Source organism: Lissotriton helveticus, chromosome 8 (genome assembly GCF_964261635.1).
Source record: "Lissotriton helveticus chromosome 8, aLisHel1.1, whole genome shotgun sequence".
In the NCBI taxonomy this organism is placed as follows: Eukaryota; Metazoa; Chordata; class Amphibia; order Caudata; family Salamandridae; genus Lissotriton; species Lissotriton helveticus.
This window is the reverse complement of record NC_136069.1, coordinates 355,083,904-355,103,691: the sequence shown is the minus strand read 5'-3', so window position 1 is coordinate 355,103,691 and position 19,788 is coordinate 355,083,904. Positions and strand designations below refer to the sequence as shown.

The 19,788-nt window shown below is 42.1% G+C and overlaps 1 protein-coding gene across 1 annotated transcript in view; it reads right to left on the bottom strand.

Annotated features, from left to right (window-relative positions):
- LOC144771636 (cilia- and flagella-associated protein 337-like) overlaps nt 1–19,788 on the bottom strand; it is a 556,113-nt gene that overhangs the window by 67,924 nt on the left and 468,401 nt on the right. The window contains exon 26 of the mRNA XM_078656000.1: nt 18,347–18,386. Within this exon, the coding sequence (XP_078512126.1) occupies nt 18,347–18,386 (40 nt within the window). The remainder of the gene's footprint in view (nt 1–18,346; nt 18,387–19,788) is intronic.

Below are 19,788 nucleotides of genomic sequence, written 5' to 3'. Positions count from 1 at the left end.
AACTGGGCTAAAAACATTAGCAAAGCCAATAGCTCTACCTAAATAAGGTCCCAAAGGCGAGACCTATTGGCTATGCCAATGCTCGTTTGAAACACTTGTTAATAGCAAATCAACAGGCCCTGCAATACTAATGGTGTTGCCCAAAGAAAAACGATTGAAGAATGGAGAAATCTAATGGGTCGTGCTGATCCAGAATTAACAAAGGAAGTAGCCCCCAATTCACAAATTTGCTAAAGATGTTTTGCAGAATGCTGTTGGTGGTTCATCCAATGAGAAACAGGCATCAGAGCATATTCTTTATCTATTTGAAGATGAAGGTAAAGTAGAAGAAGAATCAGAAGAAATTAGAGTACCTGAAAAGCAAGAAGGAGCTGATGTAGAACAAGTGCAAGTTGAAGGTAAGATACTGTGTACTTGTAAAGCACACGTTCACCTGTAGGTATCTTGGCACTGAATAACAGATGTTTTATTGTTACCCAACTCAATGGAACTAATTTTATCGACCTCAGATGGATGGAAGGCAGAGTGGACCTGCCAGGTTTTGAAACTGTGACCATGAGGTCAAACACAGGCCCCTGCAGGGGACACATTAGTCCATTAGTCCACTGTGCCACCAGACCCAGTAAAGCAGAACAAAAGTCAGATGATGACAAAGAAGAAGAAAAGCATGTAGAGCAGAAGCCAGGAGAAATGAAGGTAGAACAGAAGCCAGAAGAAAAAAAAGCAGAACAAAATGCCAGGAGAAATTAAAGTAGAACAAACAGGAGAAACACAAGTAGGACAAAATGCATTAAAACTGAAAGCAAATCAAAAACCTTCAAAATGTAAAGCAGGACAAAAGTCATTCAAAAGCAAAGGAGGAAAAATCCCATCCTCGTCAACAGTGTAAAATTGTAAGAATGAGGGTAACCAGCGTAGATGATGAAACAAGAGGAAAGTTTATTCTTTAGTTTCAAGTAGAAGTCATAGGTTACAGGTATTGTAAGTAGTAAAGCAGCAGCTCCCGGTGGGAACATGACCATTAGGGAGGACAAATGTCAATTTGCTACACGTGAATTGGAATATTTGGGCTATACCATTTCTGCTACTGGTATTAAACCAAAGTGTTCTCTCATCAAGGCTATTAAGGAGGCGGAAGCACCTTCTGATAGGGATTCTTTAAGCTCCTTTCTCGGCGTTGCCAAGTATTACGGGAGGTTCGTGCCAAGGTATGCGCAGGGAATGGAGCTTTTGAGATTTCTATTGCGTAAAGAGCATACACTTCTTTGGTCAGATGATATACAAAGTGTCTTCAACAAAGTGAAGCTTTTGATAGAAAAGGCTCCTGCGTTGAGTGCTTTTCAAGAAACTTGTCTTCCATCATTACAGTAGATGTCAGCCAGAAGGGCTTAGGAGCTGTTTTAAGCCAGAAGGTATCATGGGAAGAACTGGCATTTGCATCTAGGTCACTGAAACAGTATGAAAAACAGTACAGCACCATCAAGCGAGAAGTTCTAGCCTGTGTTTCGGGCTGTTTATAAATTCAAAATGTATGTATGGGGCTGCAAATTTGAATTATGTACTACCCACAAACCGTTGGGTCACATTTTCTCAAGTGCTTCAAGTAACAACCTGTCGGCACGTCTTACCAGGCTTGTCTCTAAACTTCAGGAGTTTGTCTTTGAAATTAAACATGTGCCTTGTGGAAGGAATTTTTGCGCTGATTACTCATCACGTATGCCAATTGAAGTATCACATGATGAGGATGATATATGTTTGGCTTCAATAGATGCGGCAAGTGGTGAGTGTGGCAATAACCTCAATGAGTCAGCCTTGTTATGTGCTTCTCAGGATGATGTAGTTTTGAACAAAATCAAAGAGTATATCCTTTAAGGGTGGCCTAAGAAAACATTTTTGATTGGTGAAATTAAATGTTTTGAGCAAGTGGCTAGTGATCTTCCATTAGTTAACAATCTACTTTGAAGAGGAGCTGTGTATGTACCTCCTTCCAGGTTTCATAAATCTATTGTAGCATGTGTACCTCAAGGTCACCTTAGAGCCACCAAAACGTCTATGCACAACAAACAACATTATTGGTGGCCAGGCATTGAGGTGCAGGTCAAGTTGCTGGTAGACCAATGTCCAGAGTGTTTGTTATCTGACAAACACTGGAGCACACATAAAAATCCTTTACATCCTGTGTCATATCAAGAAGTTGCATGGGAAAAAAAGGGCCTTGACTTTTCGGGGCCTTATGTTGTGTTGCCAGGAAACATGAAGTATGGTTCTAATCCTAGATTACTATTCTAAATGAATGTGTCATTCCTTTACTAAACCACCTGACACAGAAGCAGTGATACTTTTCATGGAACACGTTTTGAATTTAGAAGGACTGTGGTCACCGACAATGGTACTCATTTCACCTCAGCATGCATGTCGAAGTTTTTCAGCAAGTATGACACCGCTCATTTACAAGTGACTATATTCTCCTTATTCTAATAGTCTAGTGGAAAGAGGCAACAAAGTCACCAAAGAAGTGGGCTCAACAGCCATTGCTGCTAATTTGGATGTTAAGTCATTTCTTTAACCCCTTGCGTGCTCCCGTCGGCCACCGGCCGACGGGAGCACTACCTCGCTAGTGATGCAGTCGGCCAACGGCCGCCGGTGCCCCGCCCACCTAATAGAACGCCCGCACCGCGGCGGAAAAACCGCCGCGGTTAAGGTGTTAACAGAAGGGGTCTCCTTTATGAGTCTATGCGGTAGGACAGCATCAAAGGCCTTCCTACTGCGCTGCCCTACGGCAAAAGAAAAGGGCAGGAATGTGCCGTACCTATCAGATACGGAGCATTCCTGTCCTTTCCCCCTGCGCTGGCGCACATTGGGTTGCCGTGCGCCAATGCAGGCACCTTTGCACCATGGTGCAAGGGTGCCTGAGTTACGGGGGTGGTTATTTTGGGGCTGGAAGGAGAGCCTTTCTGCACAAAAACAATCACAAGAGGCTTTTTCCTCTTTCTGTGTGTGCTGCAAAGTGCAGCACAGATAGAAAAAGGAAAAACAAGGCGAAATAAAGATATTTCTCCTGGTTCAGCCTCAGAGGAGGCATACGTTTTTGGCACTGCCTCAGAGTTACGAATTCTCATAAATCTAGGGCAGCGACAAAAAGCCATGGATGTTGCTGAGAATGCCCCCAGCAACACCCATTGCATGCCCCTTAAATGCAGAAAACTGTGTTAAAAGGAACGATATTTACAAGGCAGCATTAAACCAAAAAAAGTGGCTTAAGGATAGCACTGTTTTTGTTGCTGAGAGGCAGGAGAGCTTACACCACACGGTTTCCCACATGGCTAGAGAAACAGGTGGGGAAAAAAGAGTCTAGTAGGGTTTCAGGTAAAAAGACATTTTTTAATCCAGAGTCAAAACCAACCAAGAAAAAATGAAAAGTAATTTTGATAACAAACACCATGTGTCATGTTCAGAAATAAGTAGAGGCGAGTGGGTACTAATTAAGAGCCCAATCAAGGTAAGGATGGGTGACTCTATTTACTCTGTTCCAGTCAGACTGGTAAAGGTTAGTAAAGGTGTGTGTTATTGAAAGGAAAGGGGTGGTGGAACAAACGCCAACTAGATAAAGTGTCTGCTCAAAGTCTAACCTAATTTTGAGTAGTCTACTAGTCGCCAATATGTAGTGAAGACACGGACAGTAGTGATGCTCCAACGTTAAGTTTATTCCAAATATTGAAGCCCACAGCACTCTGTGACCAGTCAGCAGGAATCCCAACAGGCTATGAGAGAACTGTTTGGAATATCCATACTCACCGCTCACAGAGAACGAAGGTAACTTAAATACATGCAACTGTTGAAAAATAACAGCGCGTGAGGGCGTACTCAAAACCTAAAAGGTGCCTGTCGCTACATTAATGGTACACTGCGCGACAGACACATTAGATGCACTAATACATTACATCACAGAGAGGCCCAAGAAGATGAATGGGGCGTGAGAGAGGTAGTAGGAGGAGGGAGGGAAAGAGTGTAATTGCCAAAGAAAGAGAGAGGAATCAGCAGCATTTGCACTCAAATGGGGCGGTAACCATAAGTGATGAGGGGAAAAAAGAGAACAAAATGCTCCCTCACATCAACAGTGGGAGGATACAATTCCTCCAATCAGATAAACGTAAAGAATGCTTTAAAGATGTTCAATATTACCAGTTGTTTTTAATTTTGTTTGGGACGGATAATTCTGAAAGCCAACACCACACCTCTGCAACCACAATTGTTTCTTAACAAATTCTGTGCTATAAAACACTGCACTAATCATGCTTCAACCTCTTGTAAAAACCTTGGCTTTTATTTCCATAAACAAAACTAGACCAGTTTGAGGGACTACATGACCATTTACAAAAATCGAGCTGTTCTCTGTTTTTCCTGGTCTCACTTTTAACAAAAAAATGAATTACATAGAAACAGAAATTGACTATGATTATTATAGGCTAAAAGGCAGAACTGCTCAGCACATTCGCCGCTCTACTGCCTTAAACCCTTCTGCACATTCCCTTTCCTGTAAGCTGAACCACTCTGCACATCTCCTGCCTAGACGCTCAACCACTCTGCACTTTCCCATTCTTACTGTAACTTAAGTTCCAGTAGGTCAGAAAAAACACTACTGTATATCAACCAGAGCAGAAGGGGTGTTGCTATGTACACGCAAGACCAAAAGATCTCACCTACGAGAGCTATTGACTTTGGCAATGTTTTGTTGTCCTGCTGTACAGCAGCACAAATACTTGGCAGTGGGGCTAAAACTAATTTTTAAAAAGTGCTATGACACAGCCAAGGCTAATGCACTTTTTGTTTTTAAAAGTGCTTTAGTGGTGGATGCCTCATAGTCCTTTTCATTATTATAATTTTTAGTCATGCAGCAAATTAACCATGCTGATATACAGCATGGCTACAAATCATTGTCAACGTCAGCAATTACCATGCAGTATAGCAGGACCGTAAGGCAATGGCAGAGCTAATAGTCTCAAAGGTGCAACCTATTGGCTTTTCAATGCTTGTTACGTCCTGGCACAACACCCCTGTGATTCTGAGCTGAGCAAATCAATAAATCCTATCACCTAAAGAAAGAAATTGTACTAATGTCCATGCCTTAGAGAAAATACATTTGGAGCGGAGAAGCGCTGAACGGGTCCGGGCTCGCGTGCTTGCAATGCCGCGTGTGAAACGAGTCTGAAATGATTTATTTTAGACTACGTAGGTGCCGCTGAACCGCTGAACCGCAGAACTGTGCTAGTGCTTACCTGGACATCGTATGCTGCATCTTCGACGGATCGAGAGCCGTGTGCGGAGCTTGCTTTGCTCCGCTCGATTACCGCGACTGATCCCTGGATCCACGAGGGGCTGGTCGGCGGCCAACTGGTTTGGGCTGCAGTTCTTACGGCGATTCCCTTCCTTGCCGAAATTAAATCATCTCGGAATGGCCCCGAAACCTCCAGCACGTAATACTCGGACCATGACAGCAGTCGGGAAAGCAGCGTTAATGCCAGCGTCGGGACCGGGGGTGGTAGCGACCATGATTCCTAACAACCCAGCCTCCGGTGGAAAGGTTGCCAACAATGTACCGGTCATCGCTCTGGATGTGGACAAACAGAATGCTGGTAGGCAAGAGAAACTGGCAGTAAATGTGGGTGGTACTAAAACCAAAAGCAATGTTGAGGATAATATGTTACCAAATATTGGAGCAGAATTGATACCGCCTGAGACAATGTGTAATAGTGTCAATGTAGGGGCCCAGAGCAATGTCACTTTAAACAACTCACATTTAATAAAAAATACTGAAAGTGAACTTGAAACTAATACTGGCTTAAATGCTGGCATTCTTGCATCGACCAGGGAAATTACAAACCTTCAGGCTGCAAATTTGTTAACTGATACCAGCATGAATCTCACCCGGTCTGCAACTTGTTTAATGGCAAATATCTCGTCAAATCAAGCGCCATCCATAATTTCAGCTGCAACCCCTGGTAATAAGGGACTGAGGGGTGTGAAAATGGTGACAACACTGATGGAATCGAGACAGATGAGGAGTATGTTGACTTTAACGATCATGGGAATAGTACACCAGCAGGATCAACTAAAGACAAAGCTATCAATTTTAAAAAGCTTAGAAGTAAGACTAAGAGTAAAGTCAAAAAGACCATAAGTAAACCAAAGCCAAGCACTATGAAAGCAATAGCAGAAAATAGCCCAATCAGACAATGGGTACAAGCTAAGGGTGGAGTCAAATCCATGGCTATGAGACTCTCTGGTAATAGTCCTAATGACCTGGGTGCTGTAATTGAAGATGTAAATACCCCTAATTCTATGGTGGATGTACCTGGACCTGGACCTGTACCTGTATCAACGGATTTGAATCATCAGTCTAATGAGGCACCCATTGCAACGCAGAACGCAGAAAATGCTAGGGCTTTAATGGAAGGACATGATCTATCTGACTCTGGTAAAGAATCTATAAAACCGTCAGAAGAAAACCTCTCTCGGGGGAGGAGCCAAGATGGCGATCGGAACGGTCGCATAACCGCCTCGCTCCGTGATCTCTTCCTCCCCGCCACCTATCCTGTATTTCATCCTGTTCGGGGTGTTCCGAATTTGGTCACTGAGGAAGAGCCGTCACTTACCATCCTTTTCCGGGGCTCTGGCGTGCAGTGATTCCGGCGTTCTGCCCTGGTCACTTTGTTGGCCTTCCCGGCCCTGACGCCGGGGCCTCGAGTGCTGTGCCTGCCCGGAGATGATCGGAGTGCCGGCGGTCCGGAACCGGTGGAGAGACCCGATGGTGGGAGCCTGAGAGCCGCGGGCCGGGACCCCCGGAGCAGACCCGCCCCCGCTGGTGGGCTACCCCGCATGTCCGTTCGCCTACCGGCCCGAAGAAGAGAAGCCGCGCTGTCCGGCGCCCCTCAAGTGAGAGTCCCACTCCTGTTGTTATTCCCGCCCGGGATCCGGTGCTGGGCTCCCCCCGAGTGCTGTGGGGAGCACGCCCGTTCTTCTGGTGACTCTCCTTTCTCCGCCGAGCGCCATCCGCCGCGGTTTGGCGGTGAGCCCTGGGGCCGCCGGTGCTCCTGATGGACTTGGAAGGACCTGCGGCGATGGCGGAGGGTGCTGTACTTAAGATGGCGGATGGCCCCTCGGGGTGTCTTTCTCCTGGAGACAGGGAGGTTACCGCATTTGCTTTCTCCAGCCCTCGTTTGGTTTGGGCGGCCCCTACTCGGAGTGCTATCTGGTTTGCCCTGTCTGCTCTGCGGATCGACCTGTCCTTGAAATGTCGAGCCTTGGAGTTGCGGATAGCTGCCATGGTGGCTCCGCCATTTTGTGACGAAGTGTCGTCTCCCCGAATTGTACTGCCTGAAACTTCGCCGGCGGCTGTGCTGGGATCTCCGGCTGGGTGCTCGATTCTATGGGATCTAGCGGACCCGGTGCCGATGCTGCAGTGCTTTCTACATCCTGTTTTCTTTGCTTCGTGCTGGACGGCCCAGATACTGTGCTTGACCACGTGGATCTTTGAGGAACTTTTGCATTCTGACTGTTGCCGAGTTCTCCTGGTTGCTTCTAGTTTGCCGGGACGTTGTTTTGCGGAGATCCCACCGGCTTTTCCTGACTGGTATGGACCCACTGTGTTCTGCTGTTTTTTGGCTGTGGCGGGGTTGGGAAGCTCGACTCTTCATAAAAGTGGACAGGGGTGATCGTGCCCGGATGCCTGTGGGACCCTTTTTACATGGCATCTCCGGGCCTCGTTATTCTGGATGGTTCCTGTTTGCATCCTGGTGTAGGCTTTTCTTGACTCTCCTTTTCGACCTCGATTAGTGCATTATTGTTGCGGGGGGGTAGTGTTTTATGTCTCGGTCGCTGGCTCCTCTCCTCTCTCTTTCTTCCTTTTCCTCTCCTTCCTTTTCTTATTCCCCTCTCTTTCTTCGTTATAATTCCCTTTCTCTTTTTCTATATTTCGGGTGACTCTGGGCGACAGGCACGCTGTTTAGTGGGGTAGGCCGTAGCCATTACAGTGATGTAGGGTGGGGGGGGTGTTTGTTATTTTAGTTTGTTTTATTCTATGGTCCCTTTTTTGCCTTTTCCGGGGGGTGGGCTATGTCCCTTGGTGTTTACTCCTCTGTTTCGCTAGCGTCTGCACTTTCTCCTTTTTCGGGGCGGGTGGGCTGTACGTGTGGCGTCCACTTTATTTGTTTGCTGGTATTCTTCCTCTATTCTGCACCTGGTATGGGCGTGTGAGGTCTTTGGGCTTTGCCCTACTGTGGTCGTCTGCTTGCGTGGGGGGCTATTTCCCTCCCGCCCCCCCCCCTTCTTTTCTGTATATGTTGCATGACGCGCTGGTAGATATGGTTGCTGCCTCCTTTATATAATGTAAATTGAAACCTCTTTTATCCTGGCGCTGGCGATGTAACGACTTTATTTGCATCCATCCTGTATTCACTCTATCGTATACATTGCTGTGTTGTTTTGATTCTCCTGACTTTGCGGCCGGCCCCTGTGGTTGTAGGCCAGCGCTTGTACTTTTACGTGTCTTTCAATAAAGGTTTTAAAAAAAAAAAAAAACCTCTCTTCTTCAGCGTTAATTGTACAAATGTCTCCTTCATCACCGACAATACTATTAAATTCCATGGACAACACCCCTACACTCCCTTCTAATAACAACAACCCAATGCAAGATATAGCTAGCATTGCTAGAGTAACAACGGGTGGCACTGATTCAGCTTTAACAGTAGAGCTAACAAAGCAAACAACTCCGGCGGAGCCATCGCACTCTTCTATCTTAACAGCAGATTGGACCCTTCAAGGTGAGGTATCCGCATCTTTTCAGACGATATTACAGCTTCTAAATGAACAGAAGCAGGAAGCAAAAAATCACTATCAGCAGATGAGGGAAGACAGTAATAAGACTCAAGCCTCATTACAAGAGATGTCATGTAAATTGGGGGCTGTCTCTCAAGATATGGAGGAACTACAACAAAGAGTTGTTCTAACAGAGGAAAAGTCACAACGCTCTGAAATTGCCGTGAATAAACATGCCTCTCAACTGCTTCAGATGCAAACTAAACTCGAAGATTTAGAAAACAGACAACGGAGGCAAAATTTACGTGTTTTTGGTATTGCGGAGGGAGCTGAGGGAGCTGACCCTAGAGCTTTTATTGTCCAACTGTTCCAAAAAGCTTTTCCTGATTTGGTAGATTGGGATTGGGACTCCCAGATCCAACGTGCGCATAGACTACCCCTATTTCAAAGGGATAAGAGTGGCAAATTTCCACGACCAATTCTGATATATATTGGCAACTATTTACTTCGCCAAGCGATATCAATAAAAGCACGGCCAAATACTCCCGTGACTATCGACTCAGTTGTTTTCTTCGTTCGCTCTGACTTAAGCAAATTTTCTTTGGAACAACGCTGGAAACTGAAACAATTTATTGATCCGATTAAGGAGCTAGGAGGTCAAGCCTTTTTACAGGAACCAGCAAAACTGAAAGTTATTAAAAATGGCCGGTCTTATTTTTTCTTGTAAGTAAATGAGGTTAAAGCTGCTATCTCCACTTGGAGACTGGGAAAGTGATCAGGATATTGATAAATGTTATCCTCGTGTATTTTCTCGTGGTTCCTTTTTTTGATATCATGATTTTTTGCTCTATTGTTATCTCACTACGGTCTATTACCAGACTGATTTGCTTTTTTTTTTTCTGAGTGGGTGGTAATGGGTTATTCTAAGATAGAGATTATTATTAAGTATGGCACTTTTTGAATTTTTTTCTGAAATGCCTGGGCCCCATAAGCGGCTAAATCCGCTCGTTGGCTGCCAATATAGCGGTAGCCGGTCTCAGGGGGGGACCTGTAGGTAACTATTGGGTGGGGGGTGGTTTCTGTAGAGTGTGGGGTGGGGTGGGCTAGCGGAAGAAATGTTCGGGGGTAAAAAATGCATCAAAAGACACAAAAGATACAAAACATATAAAAATAAGAAGAACTATAAAACTGATTTAATGTGTTATGGAGGTTAAAGAGGTCATACAGACAGGGATATATACTATTTAAAATGCATCGAATGAAATGCTTAGCTTGGAATGTTTCGGGCTTAAATAATAAAATAAAGAGGAGTCTTGTGTATGGGGAGTTGAAGATGTACAACCCTCAAATCGTGGTAATTACGGAAACCCATATAGCTTATAAGGACTTGCTTAAACAATTAGGATATGATATATTTGGAACGTTCTCCCCTTGAAAATCCGGATTCTTGGCGACTTGCTCTCTTTTCGCAAGGCAGTTAAAACCTTTTTGTTTCTCCAGCTATGTTAAATTTTCAATCCCCTTTTAATATTTTCTGCCTCCTTGTTGTGTTGTGTCGCTACCTTGTTGGTGCGCCGGGACGCTCCTTCGCTGGAGCAGCTGTGCGCATTACAAATATCACTAACATAACATAACATAAGTTTGTACTAAATTTAATGCTTCAATTCGGGGGTGGCGATTTTAAAGAATAAAGGTCTGAAGGGTGAGACACTCAAGACACTAACTGACAAAGTTGGTAGATGGGCTATAGCTCAGATAAAGTTGGGAGGACGAATATTTACAATATGTGGGGTTTATGCATCAAATCAAGATGAACCAACCATTTTTGATCAGATTAATATAGAATTGCTTGGATGGAAGGGGGAACACATTGTATTGGGTGATTTTAATTGTATTATGAATTACAACCTAGATACAACAAGGAAAAATTCTTTCCAGAGAATGAGGAAAACTAGAGCGGCAATTCTTGATTTAGCAACTACTCATTTCCTGAAAGATGCTTGGAGATGTGTAAATCACAAACTAGCTGGTTATGCATACTATTCTGCAGCTCATAAGCTATGCTCACGTATAGATATGATCTGGGCTTCAGACTTTATCCTTAGTAACTGCTCAATGGCTATATATCCAAGGGTAACCTCAGACCACAATCCAATTTCTTTGACTTTCGAGGTCACAGCTGAGGAGTTTTCTCCTCGCCTTTTCTCATTTCCAAAATATTTGTTTACCGATTATGGGTTTGTGAATCAACTTAAAGAACACATAAAAGAATTTATCAATGTAAATATACAATCCAGTCAACCATTGATAGTTTGGGATGCTTGTAAGGCTAGCATACGCGGATTTACACAACAATTTATCTTTCGACAAAATAAAGAATATCGAAATCTAAATGAGAAAAGGCTTGGAGAAATTCGTGAAATTGAGCTTCAGTTATCAGCGGCTCTGTCGGATGGGGCATCTAACTTGGATATACTTAATTTTAAATTAATTGAACTTAAAGTTGCATTAAAGGATTGTTTTAGGGCTAAGAGCATTAACAAATTAAAAAAATATCAACTTGATCAATATGAAAACGGTGATAAAATTGGTAAACTTTTGGCCTATAAAGTTGCCGAAGATCGATCACAGAACATAGTTAAAGAAATTAAAGGAGATAATAATCAATTCTTTTGTGACTCTAAATCAAAATTGCTACAATTTGCTTCCTTTTATCAAGCTCTATATACACCAGAGACTATAACCTCGGAGGATTGTATTAAAAATTATATAGAACTTAATATGGTTAAAACTTTAGAGCCGGAACAATCTGTACAACTAGGGGAAGACATCACAGCAACAGAAATTAGGGACGCTATTAACTCCCTAGCAACAGGGAAAGCAGTAGGGGAGGACTCTATTCCTTTGGAATTATATAAACACTGTGCCGAGGACCTGACACCTTTACTAATGGATGTGATCCGTGCTATAGGTAATGGGCAACAGGCACCTAGATATTGGAATCTAACTCAAATTATTTTCTTTTAAAAAAAGGGTAAAATACCTCAAGAGAGAGGCTCATACAGACCAATCTCGCTTATCAACAGCGATGCTAAAATCTTCGCCAAAATATTGGCTATTAGGCTCGCGTCAGTAATGTCTCAGCTTGTATCTTTTCAGCAACATGGATTTATTCCTAAACGCGATACTACAGCGCATATTAAAATGGCCATTTCTGCTTTTGATGCTGCACGGACTCCTTCCACCCCACTCGGTATGATTTTACTAGATGCAGAGAAAGCATTTGACCGAGTGGGGTGGGGTTTTTTATGGGCAGCTTTACAGGCATTTGGTATTAGCGGCCAATTTCTGAGATGGATTCAATCACTCTATGACAATCCTGAGGGCTAAGTATGTTATATGGGAAAATGTTCTCTTATGTTCCCAATTAAGAGGGGGACAAGACAGGGGTGCCCATTATCACCCCTCCTTTTTGCTTTAGGTATGGCACTACAGCGCCAGGCCCTAATCAACCCATTCTTCAATGGCTTAACCAAGCTTGACATCACTGTATATGCGGATGATGTAGCAGTGTTCTCCTCGGATGTGCCTCAAGCCTTGAAAGGTATCATAATTGAAGCAGATATATACGGCTCAGTCTCTGGTTATAGACTTAACACCGCTAAAACTCAAATTGTTACGAATTACCAGCTGGCTGTTCCCACTCCAGGAATTTGTGGTGTTGCAATGTATCTGGGTGTTAAAATCTCTTCGGATATTGACTCAATTGTAGCAATAAATTATGAAATATTATTAAAAGAGACTGCTATGCAATTTAAGAAATGGCATAAATTACCACTTAGTATCATTGGCCGCATAAATTTAATTAAAATGAAAATTTTGCCAAAATACCTATACTTATTTCGTGCAATTCCTCTACGCGTAAACAATTCTTATTTTCTTAGATTAGAAGGAATTATTAATAGTTTTATATGGGGGTATAAAAAAGCCCGTCGAGCCTTCTCCTCACTCAAACTTCCGTTTAGTCAAGGAGGTCTGGCTCTTCCGGATTTCAAGCTATATTATTGGTCTGCTTGTTTGGTTCGTTTTCGTAGTTTAACAGCTTTTGACAAATGTTTGTATTTTCATAAATTTTTACTCGGACAAGATGCTAATATGTTTATTTACAGATTAAATGACCCTAATTACTTCAAAAGGGTTAAATTTAAGACGGTACGAGATACCGTTAATATCTGGCGTTCCATCATGAATAAATGTAATATTTCCTGTTTACATTATAAAACACCTTTATGGGGCAATCCAGGCTCTCCTCTAATTTTTCAGGATTTAACATGCCGATTATTCTTAGAATCTGGTATTAAGCTCTTGGGAGATTTGTACGACCATCAAGGATTTATGTTGTTTGAAAAAATAAAGCAATGTTATAATTTATCAGAATTGGCTAGGTTTAAATACTACCAGATTAGAGATTATTTGGTGAAGAAATTAGAATTTACTATGGTAATAGATTCTGATCTTTGGGACTGTATTTATAGTGAATCTGACAAAGCCACGATTAGCATAGGATATAAGATATTTTCCGACATTAATACTAGCGATATCATCAAATTAACTGAGAAATGGAATAGAATATTAGCTTTAAATGTACCACTAGATCTAATTACTCTTTCCCTTAAGAGCTTAAATACATCAGTTCATTCTTCTAGTCTTAAATTACAAATGTTTAAAACTATATGTCAACTATATCATACCCCCGAGAGAATTCTCAAATGGGCAAGTAATAATAACTATAGTGAACGTACGAAATGTCCAAAATGTGACCTAATTGGTGCTGATATTGTTCACATGTTTTGTTCGTGCCCTCATCTCAGTGAATATTGGGATGGAATAGTTAAGGTGGTTTCTGATAGACTTACTGAACCTATTTCTTTCTCACCAACTGATGTGTTGATTGGTATATATGGGGGCTCTAATACATTTAGTGATTTGTTGAATATATTAGTTACTTGTGCAAGACTTATTATTGCTAGAGCTTGGATTCAGAAAAACCCACCAACTGTTATGGAATGGTGGTGCTTAGTTCAGGAAATATATACAATGGAGAATACCCTAGCTATCTCAAAGGGCATTCGCGCTAAACGCAAAATTGACAGAATCTGGGGATTATTTATGTCCTAAATATAGCATACTTTACTTATCGATTTTTCTATTATTTATTTTTTATTCTGTATTCTGTAAGAGCTCTTTATTGCTTATGATTAATGAAATGTTTAATGTTCTTCTGTGATTTTTTTGAAATCTGTGTAGATGGACCTTGTTTATTATGACTGTTTTTCTTTGTGTTTGTTTGATGCAAATAAAAAATATAAAAAAAAAAAAAAAAAGAAACAGATAACATGTTATCACAATAAAAGCACATAACATATTTTGTCACAATTAACATCCATTTCAAAGGAGAAAAGAGTTTCTTTGAAATGTGTGCGGCATACTTTAACATTGCTACAAATGGCAAGAGGTTCTACAAGGACAACAGGAGAGAAGAAAAGAAATGTATTGCCTCAATCACAGCGCGACCAGCGGAAGGACAGCACTCAAGCTGAAGCTATCAATACTTGTTTCATGCTCCAGCCAAAAGAAGAGGAAGTGAAGCCACGCACAATTAGAAGGCAGGAAATAAGAGTGACAGTGATGCCAAAGAATGCTAAGCAATGAGTGGTATGCAAGCACCATTGGTGTATCTCTTGCAAGCGAGAGTGAATGCAGCACTTACCCTTTAGCAGGCGGGACCTAAAAAGACGAGCATTGGCAAAGACAATAGTCCCAGCACTGGCATGCTGGTGCGATAGTTATGTATTATATTTTGTTATTGCAAGCAAATAGCAAATACCAAGAAAAGGAAAAAAAGAAAACATGTTGCTACCTTAAGGTGATAGCCTTATGTTTGCAATAAAAAGATATTGCATTTGATTTTATTAGAACAATACAGCCTCTTACAAGCAGGCAGATGTTCTGAGAACATGTATATAAACCCTTTTTAATTGAAATACCCATCAAAGGAAAGTATGATTTTGACTTACACAGAAAAGATACTTTTGACTTTGAAATGCCTGAAGACATTGTTTATTTATTTTTTTATTTATTTTTTTTAATTTTTTTTTATTTTAAACTTTTATTGGCATACAAAAACCATACAATGGTATATATATACAGGTGGAGCGTACAATAGCGTTTTTTTCTTATAACAGTCCATTTCCCTCAATTACAAGAAGGGAAGAAAGAGAAAGAGAGAAAGAGGGGGGAGAGAGGGGGGCGGGGGGGGTTTACTGGGGTTTCCTCAGGTGGTCATCGAGTGGGCGCCACATGTGTGGCTTGGCGTTGTGTTCTTTCGAGAAGTTGCCTGTGATGTTGTCTGCTCCTCTCAGGAAAGTGACCCAATTAATCCATGTTTTAAAGTTTGCTTTGGCTGTGTTCTTCCAGTTGGTTAGGATTATTTTAAGGGCTGCTGTGAGGAGTAGGTCTAGGAGTTCTCTCTCTTCTCTACTTTTTAGGTTCGCGGTTAGATGTTCTGTAGCCAGGCTTGCGAAGCTGATTGTTAGGTCGGTTTTGAGCATATCGTTCAAGAAGGTGTTGATCTGTGTTCAGAACCTCTTGACTTTCACGCAGGTGAAAATTAGGTGTTCGAGGGTGCCGCCTTCTTTCTGGCAGTTCCAGCATTTGTCTGATTCTGCGATGCCGACCTTGTGGAGCTTGGATGGCGTCCAGTAGGCCTTGTGGAGCAGCCAATACTTTGTTTGCGCTAGTTGTGGGGTGACCTTGTTTGTTGTTGCTGAGCTCCACATTTTTGCCCGTTCTATTTCGTTCAGTTGCCTGCCCAGGAGCGTCTCCCATGCGTTGGTGGCTTTCTTGTTCTGCGCCAGCGTGGAGGGGCTTAGGAGCTTGTAGATCTTTGCAGTTTGGTGACCTGCTGAGTTGAGGAGTTGCAGGTACTTGATGATGCCTGGCTCCTCTCTGCGTAGGTTAGCTTTCGTTATTGCTGTCTTCATCTTTAGGAAGTTGTAGAGCTCTTGGTTTGGGAGGTCGTGTAGCTGCTGTAGGTTCTGGAACGTCAGCGGTCCTTGCTTGGTTTCACTCAATAAGGAGAAATCGGAGTGCAAGCCAATGAATGTCCATACCACAAGAGAGGTCCTAGGCGAATCCGGACTGGCATGGCAGACGAAACCACTAAAATATCTAGGACTCCACTTTGGAAGAGACCTCACATCAACGCTACAACATAACGAGGACCTCACACTGAAAAAAATAAAAGAAAGGCTGGAGCTATGGTCGCCAAAGTACATAAGCTCGAACAAGACATCCTGGGAGGGCTCAAGCCAATAGCCCTTCTAACAGCAAACCGGCACCCACTAAAGTCCAACGCCATACTGAAACACACGAGGGAGGCACTGATGAAAGTAGACAGACGCATGGCGCAGAAGCTGAAAAGCACGGCATGGGAATCTATCTGGTTCAACACAAAAGTAACCTATCATGGAGCGACATTGCAGAATGACATATGGATCGAGAAAGGCATCAGCCTGAAGACATTGTTTAAACACACAAGGATGAATGAAATAATGACAAAAGAAAAAGAATGGAAAGAAAAAAGTATTTGCTGAGTAAAGTACTGGCCCACATTTACTTTGTCAAAACTGCCCTCACCCACAACGTATTGTGGCATGCTTCATCATAGGTTTGCTGCGACACCTCAGCGAAGACCAACGCTTGAGGTGGAGCAATAGGGTGGGGGAGACAATACAAACAAGTAAAGAAGGAAAAAGAAGGATCCAACAAAAAGGTGCAGATAGTGAATCTGAAAACTAACTAAGGGATATCCTAATAACAACTGTATTCCTGGATTCCCCTGGCAGGGTTAGAAGGGTAGTGTATACCCTAGGATGGTGGTGAAGTGAGTGTATTATGCACCATACACACCTCCGTTCTGCAAAACGGTTGACATGTTTCTGCTGGAATCCTTGTCCTTACCGGCTTTTAGCAGACTGTCAGATCCCTAAGCTAAGTTCCCTTCCTGCTGATCTACCCTTAGTATATCCATATATACTTAAGGTTATCCGTGCCATTTTTAGAGATTGATACAGTAAACTTGGTAAGATGCACCAAGTGTTTGGTTGTGTGTGTGAGATCTTAAGGACAATAGTCCATAGAATTGCCGATAAGAGTACTGTTGGGGTCTTGATTACCAACATAATTCTTTTAAGTATGTGTTTTTATTCATGGTAGGACGTAGACACATAATGCTTGCAATATTGTAACATGCATCTTAGTGTTCAGAATTAATATAACGGGAGTGTTCCCTCACTAGCGATGGCGTATAATGATGAGAACGCCTGCGTTGCACCAAAATGGTTGAGTAACAATAAAGGTAGCATATATAAAGCACTTTAGTCACTTTGAATCACTATTTCTGTTTGTCTGTTCATTGATGCACAAACTTGCTTCACTTGTTTTTCTATTGTCTCTGTTTACAGATCTCAAATAAGAGTATGTGTACTGGACCACGCCACATAATACAGGTGGAGTAACCTTAAGTCTATGGATATTCTAGGTTTATATCAGCAGGAAGGGAACTTAGCATAGGGATCGAACAGTCCTGATGAAAGCCGGTAGAGACACGGATTCCGGCAGAAACATGTCTACCTTTATGCAGAATGGAGGGGTGTAGGGTGCATAATACACTCACTTTACCACCATCCTAGGGGATTAATTACCTTTTTAACCCTGACAAGGGAACCCAGGCATAACATTGTTATTAGGATATCCCGTAGTTAGCTTTAGACTTATTATCTGCACCTTTTTTGGATCCTTCTTTTTCCTTTTCTAGTTGTTTGTATTGTCTCCCCCACCCTATTGCTCTGCCTCAAGCGTTGGTCTGCGCTGAGGCGTCGCAGCAGCCCTATGATGAAGCTTGCCACAATACGTTGTGGGTGAGGGCAGTTTTTAGAAAGTAAATGTGCTTTTGCTACACCTTATTGTAGACTGACACTTGATAAAAAAATTGCGACTTCAGAAAACCTTACCATATTTGGATTACATTATGGATGCCAAAACAGTTACAACTGTCTATAGGCCGGGGCTAAACATATGTTCAAGCATATTATTTATGTTACCTCCATTTTAGACTAGAAAGTGCAAACTTATAAAATGCTAAATTATTTGTAGAATACTGATAACATAAAAATCATCATAAATACTGTGACCTATATATCGTTTATGAGAACATTACTCCATGGAGTGTAGATTTTATATCATTAACTCCATGGGGCAATATTTTTGTCAATTATATTTAGGACACCATATGTTGTGTAGGCCATGAGGTCTGGTACCAAATCCTAACTTTTCATTCGATATTTTGTGATACAGTGTATTGCATGATATCTGAGTTTAAAAAAGTTGTATTCTACCTTCTCCAAGAAAAATTGTTGTTATTATCATCAGCATAAATAAAATGAAATACCAAAAAGAACATGCAACTTACGTTGTTATGATGTCTACATGGGCTCTCCAGTGGTTGATGTCTGAGTGACAGAAAATAAAAATATACAGTAAATGATAGGAAAGTATCTGCAATGTGTACAGGGTAATATTTCAAATAGGCCCCGCATCCGATTTATTGTTGGCTCCTAGCTTTTTATTCTCACTGCCCCCGACACTGAATGTCATTATCGGTCATGGTCACAGTGTTACAATTCGGATATGCCGTTTCTATAGGAGAAGACATTGGGTATGAAATGCTAAACGACTCCATGACACAGAGACAATCAATTCAGCATGAAAAATCCCAAAGCCACCTCCTATAAACGTTTGCACTATTTGTGCAAAGGCATCGCGTTTTTGTCCGTATCTTCCTCCATTCAGTACATTGATGTATTTGTAGCTTAATGGGAATTAAGTGTTTTTAAAAACATACACCATTACCAATGAATTTCAGTCCTAATTGCACTTATAGCTTCAAAAATGGCTGAGGTTATAGTCAGAGCCACTGAAAATATGCAATTATGTGGTTGTAGCGTTTTCTACCTAATTATAGATTTTCTGCATTTGCCACATATTTCACCATATGCATCATCATAATCTGCAGATTTTAACAACAAATGTTTTTTTAGCTCGAACAGATCAAAAGTTAATAAAAAATGTGGTGATCACACAGTGGTAGCCCTTTTGCAAAGGTTGGCCGGTTATCTTTCAATCGATTATGGCTATATTGGGTGCTAAACTGGTACTAATAAGGTGTAACCTTTGCCCAGACAGAGTTACCATGTGTAAAAATGACAAAATAATTAAGTAATACTATCAGAAAATGTGCTGCATTAAGCTGCATAATTTGCATTTTCTTGCTGCATAATCTAGTCAACCCTGCCGCATAATTTGGTCCTCATCTGCTGTAAATTCCAGTGGTCCTGGTTATAGTTACTCTTCCGGTTGCTACAACAGTGTAACTAAGCTAGCCAACCACTGGGGTTCGTACTGCAACCTGGTGCTCACTGGGCTTCCAATTAATTGTGACAGTTCCTCCTGCCTATTTAGGGCACACCAGCGGTCACTAGTTTCCCCAGCCCAGGATCATCATGGTGGAAATGCACAGTAAAAACCTGTGGAAGGCTGAGGTGCATGGAGGAGGCTTAGCCATTAGAAAATATGAATTTCTTTCCAAAACATAAATATTTGAGCGTTCACCTAGAATGCTATTGTGGAGGCCGTGGTCCTAACTTCGTGAACAAAATAAATTCCTGGGCAGAATAGATCTCCTGGGCTGAAGAAGGATTAGACAGTGAAAGCCTTCTTCACCTAAGTGGGTAGTAAGGTGGGCCCGAGTACTTTCAGGTGTTGTGAGTTGCTTTGGCACTCCATTTGGGGTTTCAGTAGAAGTTATAAGGCATGGAGAAAAGAGGCAGTAAGGCAGTGAGGGAGGGGACCCTC